Here is a 21,841-nt window from a genome sequence, read left to right as displayed (position 1 = left end):
CGATCTTTGCACAAAGTGCAACTAAGAATTAAACCAAATGGATAACTTGCTAAAGCAAATTAAAGGTGGCACATCTTGCATCTTTCCCAGTTACATTGCAAGGGCACAGAAAACCAATAAAGTTTAAAAAAATAAAGAGAACAGTCCTCTGTACTCATGCAAGCACTGACTTTCAAAATTACACAACTGGTGACAAATTAGTTATGTTGACAGAAGCACAGAAATGTAGGGGCTGACACTTCAAGTTTCTGAATGGTGTTAACAGTGTTGTATTCACAAATGAATTAAGCTCTAAAGATATCAGCCATGTGATTTCTTTTGTACATATTTTTTCAATTCTTCACAATTTTCAGGTTAATAAAATTTCATCTGCATTATAATATACATAAAAACTTGCCCCAAATAGAAGATATTCAATAATACATATCAAGATTTTAATAATATATATGAAGGCTTTGTAGAGAAATACTTGTTTTCCTACACTGAGCACTAGGATTGTTTTCTGTCCTTGAAGTGACCATTGTTTGAGACTAAGTTTCACTTAAAACTTCCAGATACATTCAAATCTCTTGTTAAAAAAGTCCCAGAAAGAAAAAAAAAAACCTCCTCTAATGTTCCATACAGTTTTTGCATTTAACAAATAAACAATTTGTGCATTATTTTCCTGCCTTCATGGTGTGCCACTCTCTGTTTCATACACCATGAAATATTGTAACTTACTAACAAGCATTTTATTTGCTAGACATATACACAAAACAAAACAAAAAAAAAAACCACCAAAAACTATAACAAAAAATAAGAGTGTTTTTAAATTTCCTTCAGTAAAAACGGAGTCTCCCAGAAAGAGGTCCTACACAGACTGTGCTGTAGGATGACTTCCCTCCACTTAGTTTCAACTTTCTCATAAATTAAGTGTACTTCAAACTCTCAGCTGATGAGGAAAGCTGCTGTTGTTCATGACAAATAACAATTACAAATGGTTATTTTGAGGGTAATTGATAATACTAGAGCATTCCTATCATTGTCACTGACATTTTGCCTATAAAAGTAACATAAAGCATTTCCTGTCTGAATAACTAAGATACCTGTATCTGACTGGAACAGGTTCACTGTGGTGTCTGAAACAGAGTCCAAGCCAAAGTGATCTCCCCCTATTCTAGGTGATAATCTGCTGGTGGTGGTGGAGCAGGAAATTATAAGCAACATTCACACCTGGGTTCTATACTAGATAATATAAAAAGTGATGCTGTTCTTTTCTTAGACTTTGCCCATAAATCAGTTATTTCCTTTGCAAAGTTAGTAAGTACCAGAAGATGCAGAAAAGTACCACTGAAGCTTCTATTCCAATTTAGCAGCAGTTCATAATGTGATTCAGCTGCATTCCACTTGCAAAATGACCTAGTTACACTAATTTCTGAGGAGTTTTATTGCATTTTTACCTGTAAATAATTGAGAAATATTCTGTTGGCATATCAGTTATGGAATCTACTGTGTATGCTACTGGAGCTTTACATATAAATGCTTCCTGCTGCTTCAAAACAATAATATTTCTGTGTATAGGTAAAAAGTTTTATCATGAATTATTCAATGTAACTGAAAGTAGTCTTAGAGTCTGTTTGAAAAAAAATCTTTTTACACTAATGCTTTGTTCACCAATATGCCAAGGTCTGGGCACTGGATAAAAACACCTCTCAGCTGTTCTATGTGGCATTGTTTCACCAGGACTGGAATAGAAAATTGCAAAGTGGTACCCATGCATGGCAGTCAGAAAACAATTAGCAAAAAGCAGTTAAGGAAATATTTCATTCTCTAGTTGCGTGTGTGTTTCTAAAGCAGTGAGATCTGTGTACGTATTGCCAGATTAGATTACAAATTAGGCTTGCTACAGATGTTTCTAAACCATAATTAAAGCCAACCCATTGACTCTCAGCTAAACATTCGTGGAAGATTTATTCAAAATTGGTCAACCATATACAAGACATTTATACAGAAGCAGGGTATAAATGACTACCAATTGCTCAGGCAAACTTCATAAAATACTTTCATTTTATCTTCTGTCCTAGTTACTGCATGCAGAGACACTGTGATACTGACTCAGCATTAATTTCTTCCAAGTTTTGACTTCACAATTTTGGAACACTATGAAGAACTGTACAGAAGTACTACAGGCTCAGAACAGCAAAGCTTTAAGGACCATCAGTATATAAATCAATAAAACTACAATCTATTTAAATGTACTACTCCAAAAAGAGACATTTTCGTATATGTACTATTTAAACTAAACCACTTGTGCTTTTCTTTGACACAATGCCTTTTGGAATAGTACTACTTCCTGTAGTCCTGCTTCCTGTACATCTCAAAGATACTCAACAGTCAACTGATCATACAACCCTAGAGAAGAGTGTATATTTCTGTATATAACTGTATATACTGTAAATATCTACTTGTATATTGTGCTAGCTGTAAATAAAAAGCTTCACTTATATTCCCAGAGCCGGCTGAGTCTGGTTGGGTATTTCTAAAGTGTGGGGGGGGCGGGGAACACCCAAATCACCACAGCTGTGTCTTCTCAGCTCTGCTGTACAAAATTGGCTATCAGAGTCACAGGATCAGTAGTCCAACTCCCTGTGCTAGCGTGGGTACATCTAGATTAAGTCGTATTGATTCCTTCTAAGGTTTATCCAACTAAAATATTTTTTAAATATACAAACAGACATAAAATAATTAGAAAAATATGTTGACCTTTATATTCAGAGGCACCATAGAAAGTATCATAAATAAAATTCCCATTTAGTTTTTCAATCACTGTACATGGTAAAAGGGAAGTAATTACAGAATACTAACCAGCACTAGAATTTAAAGACAGATAAAGATGTTCTGCTTTCTCCAATTTGTTTCCTGTAGGCAAACATACAAAACCTAAGCAAAAGAAGGTGCAAAGATCCCCCTCCCTCTGTATGAAAACAGCTTCATTTGCATAGTCTCCTACATGTCTAATTTTTCCTTTACAACATTTTGGAATGTTTTCCTGATCAGTGAATTCCCTTGAGCAATATAAAAAGTTCTACACTCAGTAACACAATCTTTTTTCAAATCACAACATAAGGACTTGCAATACAAGTATCCTGGGCATCAAGCTTCCTTTAAACAGAATCCACATAATCAGTAACAGATTTATGCTTTTGCAACAGGACAGGTGAGAGTTTCCTTGAGAAGTGTATCCTTGTGCTTTCAGCTAACCACCTTCAAATGCTGTTTACATCTGCTTAAAATGTGAAAGTGACTCACTGGCAATCTCTATGCTTCTGATCCTTAACAGAAGGGACAAAAAAGACTTTGAAGAGAAATCAAAGAAAATACTAAGGCAGCCAATTATTTTCATCCTGAGAAGCAGTATTGGTGGAGCGTGACCCTAGTAACTACTTCTCTACCTTGTGCTGCTAACAAAAACTATTACCTGTCTGACTCCAGTGGTAGACCCTTGCACAGTGTTGTGGTGTTCAGGCACGGGTGATTCATAAGGGGCCAGAGCATCATACCTGCTGCTAGAAGGCAACATAAGATTTGCCCATTTTCATACCCTCATTCACATTAGATGTTATTTTCCTGCTGACAAGGAAGGGATTAATGTGTAAAAGGACTATTTACAGGGCCCTAGAAGTGACCACTGAGTCCTTCAAAAATCCTTGTGATGACAGTATCACAAGGAAAGATGCTGACACAGAGATGCCATGCAGGCTCAGTATGCAAACAGTTGCATTATTACCCTTAAAGAGTGAGTGTGGGTAAAGCAACTATGGCCAGTGCTAGGCTAGCAGCAAGAAAAGCTCTCAGTTTTATGCCCAAGTCATCCCATGCTTAAGACATAAAATTAAAAGGAATAGTAAACAGGAAAACTTAAGAAGACAATATAAAATAATCTATTACTGTTGATTCTGAAATTTATCTATTTAGTTATCCTTGCACAACTTTCAGAGATATTTTAACCAGGAAGAAAAGGAGTTAAAGAAAAGCCATTGGAAGTGATAAGTTCAGAAGGTGTGCAGTCACAGAGCTTTATGAATCCCTGCACTTCAACGTATTGCACAAATGGGTAGTGTGTCAGGCTTTCTTATTGTACTGCTAGAGTGGGTAGGCTAGAGGTTTTAGAAGAAAATACAGACTTGAAATATATGAGTACAAGACCAACATAAAATAGAACTATCATTGGATTTCTGGCCCTTGGATATACTGAAGGGTCATTGCTTTGGCAGGTTTCAACCTCATTCAAATATTAATTAACCACAGAATTTGAAGATCCTAAATTTAAATCCACTTTATCAAGCAAGCTGGTTCCCAAGTATTGTCCAGAAAATTATTTCCAGGATCGAACACTTCTCCTACTATGTGTAAGTCTCTGAATGGAGGATAACTTAAAAGAGGTGTTGATACAGGATCAAGTTCTTTGAAAAATGCTAACAGCAGTAATACTAACATGATGAACAGATCATTATTTATTTTGTTTTCAAATTTCTAATTAGTTCTATTTATTTCACAACTACACAAGCTTGAAAAGAATTATTGAAATGAATCCTAGAAATGAGAGCACCAGAAAACCAATTAGATCACAAAGTTCAAGTCTGTATCATTATGCTATTACTTTCTTGTTCTCTGCAGGTTACAGAGGTGGGAACATTAGCATTTCCTTTTACAAGCACTTTCAATATTTTTTTTTAGAATTAAATTCAGATTCTCCTTTCTAACCTCCTACCCATGCACAGAATGCAGCAGTGACCAACAGCTCTATAGCCTGACTCCCTAGCTATCCACCAGCCCCACAGTGCAGCATAAACTGTGCTTTATTCTCATCTTATACTTGAAACTATAAGCAGTGTTTCTTTTTCTCTGTAGTGTTTTTTTTTCAGATCAGTGATTTTCAGCTGCATTTTAATTACAAAATCGTAAAACAATCTATTCTCCTTATGTATACATAATGCAAACTGCTCCAAGAAATGTGTATAAGAAATGAGGCTCATTCTGAGCATATCAACAGAAAAGGCTGATTCAGCTTTTCTCCCAAATGCAGAAGAAATGGCCTTGATTCTCAGCTATATAAAGCTAATGCTAAAGATTGTTCAGGAAGCAGGGAGAAGATGAAGCTGCAATACCTCTTTGCATTTCCCCAAAGAAGTAAGCAAAACTTAACAATAGTAACCTCTGAGCAGTCTGGTACACCACCATTTGCACTTGTGATGTTCTACAACCTCTGTGTTGTCTGCTTATGTCTTTGAAATATTTCCTGTACTGAGAGGAGCTATTCCAGAGAGGAGTGTGCAAATGCTAAAGTCACTAAAACAACTCTGAACCCAAGACCAGGTATTTCTTAAGAGATCCCTTATACTATGTGTAAGAATTGAAACTGACATTGAATTCCAAAGCAAACAAAACAAACTTATTTAAAAAAAAACCCACAAAAAAAACCAACCACAAAACAACCCAAAACCCAAAAAAACACAAACCAGAATTGGTTTTAGCTGACTGAATAATAGAACTTGAAAAATCAGAAAAGCTTTTTGGCACATCTCAGATTTGAAGGGTGTGTTTCCACAGGGCTCGGTACCCCAGAGGTAGATTTCTGTTTCCAATTCTGTTGGACAAATTAAAAGATAATATTTTTCCCTGATAAACATATCTTAGAATCATAGAATGGTTTGAGTTGAAAGGAACCTTAAAGGTTTTCAACTGCTACCATAACCAGGAACAGCTTCCTCTAGACCTGGTTGCACAAAACCCTATCCAACCAATATGCTACCCACACTTATACCATCACTACCAAAGACAACCACTGTAGAAAAGAGGTCTGTACTGAAGTCTTTATTCAAACATGTTCTGTCTTTCATCTGCAAGCCAGACATCTGTGGTCATTCAGTCTTGTGGTGGAATCTCAGTAGTAAGGTAATTTCTGAGTGAGACTATTTCATGTGAAATAACTGCATACTTGTGTCGTAGAGCAGAAACTGAAAGCCCAAAGGCAGACAAAGGAATAAGTGGCTGCAAGGTTTATCCTGTCTAGCTTGTGATCCAGGCAGTTCTCTCTGACCATCAATCCTGCAGTCATGAAATGGCATGAAGAGAGTGGCTAATGCTCTGCCAACTATCATGACAAACTGTTGATCTTCATTTCACCTATGCAACGAAGATTTTGGTATGCACATGAGCATCATATCACACAAAACTCTATGGAGTTTCTGTGGATAAATCACCAAAGTTAAATTTTGGTGTAGATGTGTAACACAAAACGAGGAACATATGTGACTGACTATCACTCCTCTGTACTCTTTCTGGTTAGGTCTTTTTATCTACACTCATTTGATGGGGGCGTTTACCTGTATCTGTATGAAGTAAGACAGGGCAGAAATAAATGTTTTACTAATGTCAGTTTATAAACTTAAACAAGATGACTAGTGCTGTATGCTTCAGAGAAGAAATTTACATAATGACGGATGTGATAAGTTCCTGAAGACGAAAATTGACTAATGTTTTTGCTACATTTCCACTTTGTCCTTGGAAAACCTGACAGTATAATAAAACATTTTTTCTTCCTGAGTCTGATTAACTAGCTTGTTTCCAGTAAAATTACTTTCCCTTGAGAGGAACACTGAGATTTCTTTAATGCAATCTTCATCCATTACCATTGATTATGGCTTCATTAAATATGAAAATGAGGATTTACTCTTTGCAACAGATATCACTTTCAGCATAAGCGAGTAAAGATTTTCCTCTGTATGCTTCACTCGGAGAGAAGCGTGAACAAATATTTTATTTATGTACTGTTTTGAAGGAAGAAATTGCCTGTGGCAAAAATCTAAGCACAAATCACTAGCAAAATGTTCTTTCTGTCAAGGATAGAGCAACAATATTAAAGTCTAGGGCAGAAACCACTCCCATCCTAGGCACCCTCTGTGGCAGCAAGAAGTTCGAGGCAATAAATACTCATCAGTGAGATAAGCTGACGAACAGCTCAAACCCTTATTTGTGAACCAATTTAAGAATTTATGAAAAGGCTGGTTGAAGACAAAAAGCTATTTCAGTCAGTGTAAAACTAACTTGTCCAGTAATTTTGGTAATCGGAGTGGTTCTCTGGCAGATGCAATGGCTTCATCTCAAACACGCAGAAAATAGCCATCATTAAAGGGAAACGAGCAGAGAAATTACATATTAATCTACTAGAAGCACTTGAGTAGCAAAAATAAATTTTTAAAAATTCTTTTATTTATCTTGCTAAATCCTGGTTTGGAAATATCTAATTTATTTCTGACTTAAAAAAAAAAAAAAAAGGATTTCAAGAATCTTCTAGTACTGAGGAAACATCTGAAGTCTCTCTAATTAACAAGCTGTTGTACAATCAATATTCAGCACACGATGCTTAGAAATGTCACATTGCAGGTATAAAGGCAATGCTTTGCCTTACTATTTGATCTTCATTGGGTGAACAGGTCTTTTACTAGCATCTTTAAACCAGTCTACTCCCATAGTGTAATGAGATATTTCAAAGATCACATTCAAATCCTAGCACTACAAATTCTGCAAACATTGTAAGCAGACAAATTCACCAAATGCTTGCTGTAAAGGGTATTCCTAGTTTCCACATATATCAAGGAGACTTTTTAAGGGGCTGATCTATAACCTCAGGGATCAATTTGGACAAAAGCACATCAGATCAATAAAGTAAGGAAGAAAAAGCAAAGAAAGAGGAAATAGAAAGAAAAAGAAAGGTATTTCTTTTAAGGGGCACTATATACTTCCCCTTACAAAAGGACTATTCTCATGAGTAGACAGTTTCACTCCTGGCTTTCCTCTGAACCAGCAAAAAGGTGTTTTTAATATGCATGCTGCTTGTTATCTTCACATTGAAGTGCCAGACATAGTTTCTCTCTTAGGGCCAAACACATTTTTATCGGTACATATTCAACTGTTCTCAGCAGCTTATTATGGGAAAACACTAAAATAGATTAGAAAATGTGCTTACCTCTTACAAGAGTAATCCTTTACATGTTACAACACTCATATAAACACCAACATTTGAGCAAATGCACCCAGTCACAGTACTGTAAGGACTTCACCTCTCCCTAGGAAGGACACTTCCTTAAAGCTTTTGTCCAACCCCAACCAAATTGCACAAGAATATTGCCACTGAGACAAATGAGATATAGTTAGACCCACAGGAAGCAGTGATACTAGAGAGTTTTGTCACTTGTGTCGTGCATTCATAATTAATATTCACAAATTTCAAGTGAGGGACATATTTTCACCTGTGAAGTGTCCCTGTTGCAGATAGTCCAGCAATCACTCAAAGGTGACTCAGACGGAGGTAGATGACAAATGAAAGTTTTGTCTTAATTTGAACATCAAGTACCTTGTTCTGGGTTCTCTCTTCCTAGCATGACCAGAGGGCACTTCAGGTTACATGTCATGTAAAAAGCTAGTATTTTGCCCTCAGAATCTTATAGGATAAAAAGCAAGCAAACAAACAACTATCCAACCTTGAAAGCATGTAGCAAGGAATTAAATTCTAAGAAGTGTGTGTTACAATTTCAATGCTGCATGATAAACTCTGCTTGAAAGACAGTGAAATCGTTCTGTCAAAAAGAATACAGATTGTCAATCAAAGGCATTTGTTTGCAAACAGAATCTAATAATCATAGGAAAAAGAAGTGTTCCACCAAGAGGACTTATAGTGACTAAAAATGTTACAAAGGTATTCAAAGATTTTTAAAATTCAGAAAAGAAGGATTCTAAGGAATACTGAATACCAACATCAGCAGGCATCATAGTCTCAGAGCTTTGAACACTCCCAACTCCATTGCTTTCAAAGGAATGAGTGGAGACAGACTGTAGAAATGAAATTCCAGAGCACTACATGGAAAGACTTTAGCAGTAAATATCTACTATTCTGCATGCAAAACATTTTTCTCTGATAGCCATTTGACATCCAGAGCACATGGTTTTACATCTAGAACACACTCTTTTCCTTAAAAGAAGTTTTCCATTTCTTTTTCCAGTAAAAGGTGAAAAGCAGACATCAAAAAATAACCAGTGATTTTTTTTTTCTTATGCCAATTTCATAGTCTCTTAGAGTAGGCTATGCTTTCTCTGTAACCTTTAACCAGTACAAAATCCGAGTTAAATATTCAGGTGTTATAATCAACAGCTTATAAAAGCATTGATACTAAAGTCAGAACAAGATGTCCCCTCATTTACTTATTCAGGGAGCAAAACCTTGATGAAAGGAGTAGAACTTTAACGTGTGTTGACTAAAACACAATAAAAACAAGAGGAATGTGACTACGACAGTGCAACGCCAAAGAAGTTGCCAATCTACTGAACTACCCAAAATTCTGCTTTCAATCCAAGACACAAATGAGCCAAACACAGAATAAGGGATGGATTTACTGGGTTCATCTATGTAATATTATCCCTTTAAATTTCTCATGAGGATCCACACAAGCTGGTTTCTTTGAATAGAGTGGGAACTCAGCAAAAGATATAAGCTGTTCTTAATTTATAATAGCTTTAGTGGAGCATCAAAAACCAGATGCTTAAGTATTTATTTGTTTATGATGCTTTTTAATACTGTTTACTATCATCAGGAATATGCTTTTACAACTTGCTCATATTTCCTATGAATCAACAACAATTAACATTAAAAGCTATACAATATTTATCATGCCAGTGTGCTGACTGCCTAAGGAAGGAAGCTAAAGAAAGCAAAGATTTCAACCATAAAGACAAATAACAGAAGGTTTAAATATATTTGGATAGATATTTTTTCTCCAGATAGGTAGACTTCTATGAAGCTGTCTTCACAGTATGATCAGAGCTGCTCTTATATGACAAATAAAGATAGAATAAAAGTAAAAAGGATAGTCTGGAGCTAAATATAGCACTGAAATGGGAACAAGAGGGTCTTTGCAACTCTGCTAAACAGCTAACGTGACCTCAAAAAGACCCTTTATAATCTCTTTCATCATGGTTGTGGTTCTTCATTTGTAAAATATAGACATCACATATGAGGACAGTTCAGATGGTGGGTTGTAAACCAACGTGTAGATCTAACTAACTGTTTTTTTAAAGATATGTTTAAAAAATACTCAAAAAACAACTAAACTGAAAATTACTACAGATATACACTTTGAATAATGTGGGGAAAATGTACATAGCTGCATAATGTCCTGTGTAATTGGTTGTATTATTTATTAAAAAAAATGTTATGGTTAAATAGTAGGGAATCTGAAAGAAAAAGTAATGGTAGCTTAACCTGAAAATTGGCCCATCTAAAATAATTTCAAAGAGATGTATTTTCACAGTCCATGCTGAAATCTTTCAAAAGCAAACTCTAAAGCATCTCACATTGGGTCTCCCAACTTTGCCAGTTTTACAAGTATGCTTGGTTCTAAAGGTGAACATTTTTCACTGAAATGAATTGAAGTTGCCAGTATGGAGTGCTAATACAAATGAGGTCTTAGTTACAAAACCTTTTGAAAACTAATGTACTTGGGGATATGTTTTCCTTTAATGTCACATTTTATTTAGAGTTTCTTCTGATTATTTGAAGGTTGTATTCTTCACTAACTGCAGTAATTCTACAAGCTTTTCCTTAAAACTTTTGAAATGTCACTTAGAAAGTCAATATATTTACATTTGTTATATAACAACAACCAAAGAAAAAAAAAAAAAAAAACCCAAAACAACTAATGACCTAATGTGAGTGAGATCCTGTATTAACTGCCAGAAAACAAGTCTTGAATTTTAAGTACACCTATAGTAGGTCTAAATGTTCCCTATAATAAACATATAACAAATGCAAGTTTGCACAGAAGTGTAACACTTACTTTACCAAAATGACTGCCAACCAAGATAAAAAAAATACACATGTATTTCAAATATCACAATTTGATAGCATCTGTTATCTCTTTTTCAGCCAAAGCAAGAGACATAAAAGCAATGAATAAGTACACATTAAGGGTATCATAATTTATTATCAAACTAAAAGAAACCCACAAAGGTTTCACAAAGACGTACTAAACAGCTGGAGGCTTGAGAGATCACAGTAGTGATGAATTTTCAATGAAAACAACATAGTTGGATTTGAACTTGATTTTTCTCATTTGTACTTCAATAAAACCAATTTTCTTAAGAATATTTTTTCATAACAAAGAAAAATCACCAAAGATCTGTCCAGTTGCATAATCCCAGTAGACTCTGCACTCTTAATAAAATAGTGAGACATTCAGGACTACATCTGAGAGGTTAGCAACTTGTGGTTTGAACCAGCACTAACTATAAGGATGAACAAAAATAACTCACAATAAAATAGAACATCTAATCATACAGTCACCACTAACATGCCCTCAGCACATCACTTTGTCAAAACTAGAATGATTAGAACTCTTCACATGTAGGGAAAACCATCCACCGGCATCTTTAGTTTGAAAGAAGAGCACCCAGATGATGGGATGGAAGTTGAGGGCCATGATCTCCAAAGCTTCTAAACCAAAAAGTAAAATTCAGATGTTGCAGGGATATTGAACACTTTTTCCTAAGTGATTTTAGCCAATGCCTCATAGAATCTATATCTAATCAGAAAAGCCATGAACAATTACCACAACATGTAAGTTTAACAAAGCACATAACTGAGGTCTCAAAATTTCTCTTCAAAACACTTTGTGCCTATTCACTGCTTGTTCTTTGTGTTTTTCATCTGATTGAAAAACAGTCAAATGAACACAATAGTAATAGAAAGTCCATATACTTTCTCAGCTTTAATCAGAGTCCACTACTGGAAAACTGTCACTTGTGTTGATGTTTAAACCTCTATGGTAAATGCTTTGACTCTAGTGCTCTCCTCCTGGGTGCAAATCCCCCTAGATTATCCCCAGCTATCAGGAAAGGAATCCAGAGAAAGGAAAATTGTTTTGTATTAAGGCAGCTTGAGACACCAATAGGGAAAAATGAGAAAGAGTTATTGGAATGACTAATAGCACAGCAGGTGTTATATTAAAAAAAATGCATAATAAAATGAGATAATAAAAAACAGGTTAGGAGGAATTCATCCCCAGTGAATCACATTTTTAAAATATTTGCAGAAACAAATGGAGTTACAACATAAAATCCCAATTATTTAGAATTGAAGTATCTTCCTGCCTCACATATTTACCAAAGAACAACAGAGATGCTGAAAAAGCTTTCTGAAATATAAAGTAATGAGAAAAATAATTTTCTCATAATAAAATCCTTGACAAACAAGTTATAACTGCATAACAAAAATTCCACCTATTAAAACTTCTTAATTGCCAAAACTTCATGCAAATGCTCTGAAAGCCAGCTTCATTAGAGTAGTAGAGAATTTGACTGCTACAAGGAGATTCCAGTTAGAAGTTTGCATAGAAAAGCTAGTAATGAGAAAGGCTAAGTAACATGATGACTAAATTTGAACTATTTGTTTCATGTTTCTTTTGTGCAGACTTTTCAGTATCTCACGTCTGCAAGTTTATTCAGGGTATTGCTGAGTTTTGAACTAATTGCAGAATACACATTGAAAGATGCAATCTGTTTGGGAATGATGTATTTAATGTATTAATTGCTGCAGCAGATCAGCAGGTTGTTGTAGACTGGGGAAATGATGTTTCATTTGTCCTAGTACACTAAGAAATGGAGAAACTCCCATTTACTTCCTGGAATATGCCATCTGTACTTTCCTCTCAAAGGCTGCAGTATTTGTTGTGAAATCTATCCTAGAGTTCAAGGCCGCTAATTAAGATTTTAGTGGTTATGTAGCTCATTAAGTAATAGTTCTCATGGCCTCTTTGCAGCCCTTCACTTTACTACTACAAGCTTTCCTGTGTGCTCTTTAAGACAGTTATCAATCGGTCAACACGCAGTCAAATCTACCAATTTGCTGCCATCATGCATGGCCCCTTGCCATCAGTGATCACTACACTATTCTCAAGATGACGTTTCCCCGCTACTCTCTAATCAATGTGATTGTCAGCTGGCTCAGTGTGATGGAGGATTTATTCTTGAATGCAATGCATGCATGTAATCATTTATTTTCTTGGCATATCATCTGGCTATATGTCATTAAAAAATAAATTTACTAAATGGCAGGTGAGAATGGCCGCAATTTATTCATTCTTTCTGCAACTCAGCTGTCAAAATATCAACCTAAAATTATGTTGTAAAAAATAAAAATATCCAATAAGAAATAATTACTTTTTTTTTGTCCCCCAAGGAATAGAGACAGAAACCACATTTAGCCTTAAACAGTTTATGCTGGTTTAAAATTGTTGTTGAAGAGACAGCAAGAAAGTCTTAGGAATGTATGAATCAAAATATCTATGTTGAGACAACAGTTTTATTCCATGGACTCCATATAATGCTTCTGGTTCTGTATTAGACTAGATGAGGGCAAATCAGAGAATGATCTAAAGAATACACTACCAGTCCCCAGACACACACTCTTGCAGAGCTACAGAATTAGATCTCTTAACTCATTTAATTAAAACTGAAAAAATTATTAAAGGTCACAGGAAACTGCCAAAAAAGAATGTCTTGGCAAAGCGTCTAACCTAAACTCAATATAATACTTATAGCCATCTTTAAATACCAGAGAAAGACATGGATGTGAACTGTTTGTTCGAGATCCATGTCTCCAGTTTTGCACAGTGGCTATATCCCAGCTTGGCAATGATTGAATTACTCTAAATCATAATCATGGAAAAGTTAAGCACGCAAAATAATGCTGTCACCCATATGGACTGTTTTGATATACCACAATTACTTAGAAAGGTAACAGAGGCTGTACCAAGAACAAAATAACATCTGTATAGTAAGTCATGAAAGTGATATGCCAAAAGCCATAGGACTCTACAGTCTATGTAGAAAGTAAACACAGGTTGAGACAGGCTGCAAAACCCTTACCAAAAGTCAGCGCTGTGTTCTTCAGGAAGACTGAAGACACGAGTCCAACCACACTGTCTCTACACAAATGATGTAGAGTAAATGATATCCTAGGTGAAAAGCAGCACCAGAAGCTAGCATCCTGATACATGGGAGATAAAAATGCAATGGCTTCTTATATAAAGTTATTCTGCACTTAAAATTTCTGTCTGTATATATTACACAAAGTTACAACTGCTTCTTCAACTTGAAAGAGATGATCTTTTCATGATAATCCATCGTAATTGTTGAAGGTTTTTCACTCTACTTCCAAATAACTGGAGAAGAACACTGCTAATAACTGGTATCTGCAACTACTTCTTGTAGAATGAGTTAAATATGGAGTTGTTCTTGAAAGTTCTACTTCAGAAGGTGAGCTGTACCTCTACTGGAAGCATGCTGCATGAAGGGTTTGCAGTAATCTCACACTGCAAAGCAGCTCCTATTGTATGTGAGGGGTTCATATCCCTGCCTAGTAATCATACCAAAACAAGATTAATGCATAAGATTCCCTAAAATCAATCAGATGCACACTAGAAAACACTACAGATATTTATATGTTGTCTATAATTCATTACTACACTCCATTCATTCTGCTTTACTAGTCTGTTAGAACATTATTAGCTTCAGGTTTAAATACTATAGTTAAAAATGGTTTGCAGTGACATTTGTCCCTGAAGAGGAAATCTGAACACAATTCATAAGCAGAAAGCCAGAATCCATAAGCATGCTTAATGAAGCCTAGCAAGTTCCAATACTATATCTGCTAGAAACATTACAGCAAAGTTTTAACTAGTTTGCAGGCAGCAAGCTGTTGTGAGCATGACTAAAGTGAAGTGCAAATTTGTCATCTCTTTGAGATGTCTTTCAAATGATTCTACCGTACAACCAATTCCCCAAAGAAAACACACGTTGTTTAAACAAGGCTGCTGCTTCAAGAGACACTAATATTATCCAGAGTTTACTAAGTCAATCACAGATATCTCCTGATCAACAGGTAATGAAATCCAGTGCAAAATACAGCTTAGCCTACACAAAGAGTGACAGAAATCCAGAGAGAATTTAACCTGCTGGCTCCAAATGAGAGTTGAAACATCAGTGTTGCACCAGATGTGGGTTTTGTTGGTTGTTTGGTTTTTTTTTTCACTAAATAACACAGAATAGAAACAGAGAAAGATCTATTAAAATAATTTTTATTATTGGACCACACTAATTTAAGGTATATTAAATGCATGATTTGGGAAGAATGCTGCTGCAGTAAAACTGAAATAGTTCAGCAACAATTTCAGCATCTCATCCTAAACAGACCGTGGAAAATTATCATTGTACTATTAAAAACAAAACATGCTCTAAAATGATTTGAGCGCTGTGCATGAAACACAACTCTCAGAATAAGTATATCCTGAAACAATATCCTTACATCTGAAAAGCTGTAAGAAGCTCTAGCATTAGTTGTTATAAAGGTGTTGCTTTAGAGTTCAGATTATTTTGTGATTTATCTTTGTTTTTCTACTGAAATCCCAAGATCAACCTACAATTTCACACCAAAATATTAAGTAATTAAGAATTGAGATTACACCCTGCTACTTTGGAATTTCTCTGTCCTTCAATTAACTGCTAATTTAGCACCAAAATGGCACATTAGAGAACTAGACCTAGTGGATCTGCAATAGATTATCATTCAAGACTTCTATTAGCTAAAAGCTGTGCAAAGTTGTTTTGGTTTTTTTTTTTGTTTAAAATGATGGTCACTTGCAAGTGAAGTAGCAGTAAGATATTTCCTTTGTCATTTATACAGTTGGAATGTAGCACAAAAATGTTAAGAAATTACAGAATTCAAGAAAAATAATTTCTTAAGCTTGTTGACTAAGATGAAAATCTTGCAAGAATACTAGGAGAGAAAAAAAAAAAAAGAACATTTCCTTTTAAATGTATACATTGCTTTCCAAGGTGGGGACAGGGGGGAGATCAAAACAAGTTGCATGTCTGGGTCAGTTCCTGTCAGCACAGAAATTATGTACCATCATAGGAATAATCTCCCAAAATCCACTACCAATGTATAGTGCTGTGTCAACAGTCCAAAAGGTAAAGTTATTTCTTCTACTTTGTGAGACATCTCAGCAACTCAGTGTCTATATTAGATTAATAAAGGCATTTGGCACCCAAGACCCTCTGCAGAAAACAGAAATAGCAAACTTACAGGATTTAACTATGTAATCAAACAACCACCAGACAAAAATCGAATAGAAAACTTCAGCTGGTTGCGATTCCCTAGCTACCATCACACACACTGAAGAAACAAAAAGAAAAGGAGTCAACGAGACACAGAAATCAAGTAAAGGGTGTGTTTGTATAGGTGAATCCTATAACTATAAATATATAGACATCCCTCTTTTTAGTTATTATTTTTAATTTCTCACTTTGAGTTTAAGGGAAGCATTAAAAACATAGAAAATCTTAGCAGAAGGCCTCTTTCACTATGTTTCATATACTGGAATGATGTCACCTTCAGTAGTTCTTGAATATCATTAGTAGGTGTCTCCCAGTCTCTCTGGAGGTCTGCTTCACAAGATGCTTTAATTATTCCTAAACTATTCTTAACAGAAATTAGCACATCAAAGCAATGAGAAACCAATGAGAACATATTCCCTTTGTAGAAGTCCTCAAGTTCATGTACTGAGCCTGTGTGATTATAAAAGGTATCATTTCAGTAAAAGTGCTGTAAAAAGAGGACACAGAGTGATAAAGTATTTTTTTCCCTACCTCCTAAAAATTGAATTAAATTAAACATTTCTTTAAAGCTCTCTGTTTTACAGATTGGCTGCTACAACGCTCTGTTTTAAAGTACATACTTTTCCAAAACCGATGTAAAGCTGATGTGTTAGCTTAATCTAGCTTCTGTTGAAGTCAATCTACAACAAAATTAACACTCTCACAGAAAAGTCCTAAGAGGAATTCTGAGTTTGGTTTTCTCAGTACTCAGATCTTTTATTTACATTAATGGACCAAAGAGATCTCTGCTGATATTTACAGTATCACAGTATTATCAAGGTTGGAAGAGACCTCACAGATCATCAAGTCCAACCCTTTACCACAGAGCTCAAGGCTAGACCATGGCACCAAGTGCCACGTCCAATCTTGCCTTGAACAGCTCCAGGGACGGCGACTCCACCACCTCCCTGGGTAACATGCGGTTTAAATTTACATTTTAACAAGAGCTCTGTCCATTCTGCAGTGAAACAACTTGAACCCTCAATATTCAGATTTCAAAAAACAAAAAAGTTCCAGGATGAGTTAATATATTAAAACCAAGTAATGAATAATAGTCCATTGTCATCAATAATTTCATAATTCCACTCCATAAAAGAGAGCTCCCAATAACTCCTTTCATCCAATGCCAGAGCTGAAAGTCTTGTTAACAGAGATGTCAAAGAAAAGGAGTTCCTGATCATTGGGCATTTTATATTACTTTAATATTTAGGGAGGCAACTGAAGAAATGTATTAGCTTATTCTTATATTCCAGTATTTAAAACAGGCAGAGTTTATGGACTAAATGAAAGACCAGCTTTTTTTTTGTTTTGTTTTGCTTTTAATCGTTGCCTGCAATATTATTTCCATAGTATAAAGTATAATTAAATTCAAATATTCATTTTATTATGCATTTTAACTTTAGTTTGAATCAGCTAGAGATACATTTGGTTTTTTTTGCCAAGCTAACTGTCTGCAGGGAAGATTAACAAGGGAGACAGGCTGTGAAACAGATTCACCAGGGACTTGTGGATTTTAAGATTAGATTGGCCATTTCTCTTTATGCAAAATGCAAACATATTTGCAATTATTTCTGAGAAAGTGAAGTGCTCATAAGACAGGATTAATATGGCACACTACTATATGGTGACATATAGTTGCATTTTGCCTTTTATTTGACACTTATATTTTCTGCAGTAAGAACTGACACTAATCATGGCAGCTGAATGAACTGAGATTATCAGGACTGGTAAACAACTGCATCATACTTTGTTGAAACCAAAAGCAGCAACTGATAAACCATTATGTTTCTTTCCTTTTATGAGGAGGAACATGAGGTTGATGCCTGATGGCTACTTAGCAATTACTATTCCTTTCGTGTTTGATGCACATGTTAGTAAAAGAAACGTTTGTGTTTAGATTTACCTTTATCGCATGGCTCTTGATTGTGACTGATTGAAATAAAAAGCAACCACAAACAAAATCAGAAAACCAAATTACTGCAGTCTCAATAAAAAATAACATCTTCATATAATGGACTTTATTGTTGATGGCTGTTAAATTATCTGACTCAAAGTTGAGCGATCTCACCAAAGAAGACTGTACAAAGTTCCACCTTCCCAGCTGGTATAAACTGTCTTAAGGCCATATGTAACAAAGCTGGATGACACCCCACTACTTTCTGGACAGGACACAGAGTAGTTATGACTACTATTGTACCATCTCTAAAGAACTGTTCTTTACAAAAGGTATAACAGATATAGATGCCAACTTGAATAAGTACCTAAGTTTCATTTTCAGTCTGCTATTAACTCATCTGTGGAAAATAACACATAGAAAAAAAAAGTTGTTAAAAGCAAGACCTATGTGCTTAACTTAAAGTAAATGAATAATGTGTGCCCAGGGAGGTGGTGGAGGCACCGTCCCTGGAGGTCTTCAAGAAAAGAGTGGATGAGGCACTTAGTGCCATGGTCTAGTTGACTGGATAGGGTTGGGGGATAGGTTGGACTGGAGGATCTTGGAGGTCTCTTCCAACCTGGTTGATTCTATGATTCACTGTCTTTTGCTGGGCTATAGCCATCAGTGCTTAGCAGTAAACCTAACTAATGTTAAGCAGTAAGAATAGTTTTTTGTTTTTTGGTTGTTTTTTTTTTTTTCCTTCCTCTTTAAATCTGCTGTGGCTCTGGTTTAATCACTGTACTCTTTCCCTTTGCATCATCTGCCTTTTGCAATAAATGAGGCGCATCCTACCGGACATGATTCAAAACAAGGTAAATAGAAAAGGAGATGCAGTAATGTGCACATGGAAGGAAGACAGGCAATGCTAACAACCAACCTTCATTGTGCCATTTCCCAGCTTTTCTTCTAAACTATTATAATAAAAACCTTCAATAACTAATTCAGGAAAACTTTGTGAGCTTAATTAATATATGCAAAAGAAACCAAACATATTCTAACCTTTCTAATTTCACGGTGTATAAAACAGAAATAATAGAGATGATTATCTTCTCAAGACTTATTCTCCCAGAATGTTGGTAATTCTGCATTATTTCTGCTAGAGACATAGGTATTGAAAATTTACACCACCAAGATCAGTAAAATACAAGCTACATGCTCACCTGGAAACTGGGTCTGTAAGCTGTGTTATTAAATCTGCTTATTTTATTACTGCTTATCATTTCTTTTCAGCTTCCTGTGAAACAGGTAATTAGGATGTCCAAAACTGGACAAAAACCGGAACAAACTCACTAATGTAGTTGCACTTTTTTGGACATATGGGGACACTTACATAAAGTATTTATATAGAAAAGGAAACTTCATTTTGAGTTTTAGCTTGTCATTGCAGAATTGGGTGATTTTTTTTCCCATGATGGGAACAATCATGCCTTTGACCATAGTTTAGTTAAAAAGTGTAAAATCCAACCCAAATATAATCTGCTTAAAGTCAGATGTAGACTGTGAAGTGCAAGCAACTACAGGATGTTTTGTCATGAGTGAAACAAAAAGTCGCATTCAAAACCCTTAAGATCAATTAATGAAATAAAATAATAAAAATATATTCATAGGTGAATAGAAACCAACACTGGCTTTTTTCTCTGTTATTTTTTAAAAAATATTTTATAATGTTCTAAAGCCCAATCTAACATTCAAAATAGGAAGAATACTGGTTTATCTTTTTTTCCCTCCAGGTTTAAATTAATATTAGCCCTCAAATTCAATTTAAAAATTTGTGAAATTTTCATTATTCCAAACCTGCAAATTTTAGATCCTGCTTGCTGTGTGCACAGACAGTGTACCATGACTGATCACAGCTTCCAGAAACAACAGTGAAACAAGCAAATAAATGAGCAAACCAAAGATGAACCAAGAGCAAAGAGAATTTCAACTTTTCCATCCTTTGTTCCACTTATCTGTACCCCAAGAAGATCATTAGCAGAATTAGGTATCTATGATGCAGTAACACATGATTTTAAAGAGCATAATCAACTGAATGCCCACCTTTACTAAATACATGTCATAGACATCTAGAGAGTGAAAACTAATCTCAGGAAAAACGTTGCCTTGGCTTGAGGCGTTGCCTGGTTTAGCCCGATGACATCCAGTTTAAAGATATTAAGTTATCCAGGGTGATAATTGGTTTATTGATGACTAGACATTTAACATAGTTTTCACAGCTCACTCACACAAGCTCTCTAGAGGATTAAGCACCCTTTGGAGACGACTATTTCTTCCCTCTAGAGGGAAGTAGAGGACCAATCTATAACACACATTGCATTCATTAGGTACATCCTGCTTCACAGCTATATCGATTTCCCTGCCTTATTCTGAAGATGATTGCAGAGGTCTGTTGGACGCATGTCCCAGGACCTTCCAGATTTACAATTCTAAATTTCTTGCTTTTTCATACTTTTAAAAAACTATATTTGTAATTTAACTGTTTATTTTGTCTGTACTTGGAAGTTGGACTCAATTTTAAAAATGTTTTTAAGACTGAACTTTAGAGTATTGATTTGCAGCAGACCTCTCAATGTAATCATCAGGAGCAGAACTTCACCATGGATTGGAAGAAATACTGAAAGATTACCCCCCTTTTCTGCACAGCCTTTATGCCTCACTGTTGCTTTTGTTAGAACAATAAGGTGTGTCAACATGATCATGGGGAGTTTAGCAACTGTTTTTAAAAGGCAAAAAGCATTAACTTGCATAATATCACATATAAATGTTGCACCTTCCTCTGTTGATTAAAAGGAGTTCTTAATTTTCTACATATTTTAGCAGAATTCTGCATGGTCCCTGTATTAAAAACCATAGAGGTAATACTAGTTTCAGCATTTAACAAACAATTTACATATAGTAAATATTCATGTAGCCTCTAGCATTTTAAGTCTAAGGAATTGTGATCGCCATGCATTTCATTACTTTTAACACTGCAGCTATTGCACGACAGTAGGGAGATTCTAAGAGGGGTTGAGATGTGTTAATAAAATATAAGATGAACTTTTAAAAACTCAGAACTCTGTCCTAGATCTATTTAAGTATCCCTCAATGATCCCTCTCTACAGATCTTTGTTTTCATTGCTAAAGAATTGGGACTATTCCTCCCTGGAGCATTCCCAAATGTGTTTTGGTTTACAAATCACAGTGGCTTATGGCTTCCATCCATAGGAAATATAGTCGATATCAGGGAAGCAATGAAACTTTCCCCTCCCCTATACTAAGCAATGTTTTTCTAGACACAGGTAGCAATGGTAAAGTATGAGTTTTATATGAAGTATTCCCTTGAAGACTATAGAACTGAACATTTCTCTTCTGCTACTGGGTTCATGAAGTTACTCATAACAGAAATAAAAAAAAGAAAATGAGGTGTTAGTGTCAATCATTTTGGTGATATCGTTTTGGTGACATTTTCCACTCCTAGCATGGACCTGAGGCAGCTGTTCTGCCTGTGTGTGAACCCTTGCTGATCATCCTTCCAAACAGTTACATGTGATAGGTGAACTTCTAGGCACCAAGAGAAACTGCAGTGTGTAAAAGGCTTCACACTGCTTAGCTTGAATTCCTTAATGAACTTAAAGAGTATACCAAACATATTTAACAACTATGCCCTGCACACCC

General features: G+C 35.4%; 1 protein-coding gene across 15 annotated transcripts in view; it reads right to left on the bottom strand.

Moving 5' to 3' along the window:
* CDH13 (cadherin 13) overlaps positions 1 to 21,841 on the bottom strand; it is a 497,598-nt gene that overhangs the window by 163,118 nt on the left and 312,639 nt on the right. Inside the window, exon 7 of one of the 15 annotated variants that reach the window (XM_064160021.1) lies at positions 10,898 to 11,524. The exons of 13 other annotated variants lie outside the window; for them this stretch is intronic. In XM_064160021.1, coding sequence (XP_064016091.1) covers positions 11,391 to 11,524 — 134 coding nt within the window. In that variant the 3' untranslated portion in view covers positions 10,898 to 11,390. Of the gene's footprint in view, positions 1 to 10,897; positions 11,528 to 21,841 lie in introns of those variants that run through there. One more of the 15 variants, XM_064160020.1, reaches the window with a different exon arrangement.

The sequence above is a fragment of the Pogoniulus pusillus genome, chromosome 20 (assembly GCF_015220805.1).
Source record: "Pogoniulus pusillus isolate bPogPus1 chromosome 20, bPogPus1.pri, whole genome shotgun sequence".
In the NCBI taxonomy this organism is placed as follows: domain Eukaryota; kingdom Metazoa; phylum Chordata; class Aves; order Piciformes; family Lybiidae; genus Pogoniulus; species Pogoniulus pusillus.
This window is presented reverse-complemented; position numbering and strand designations above follow the sequence as displayed.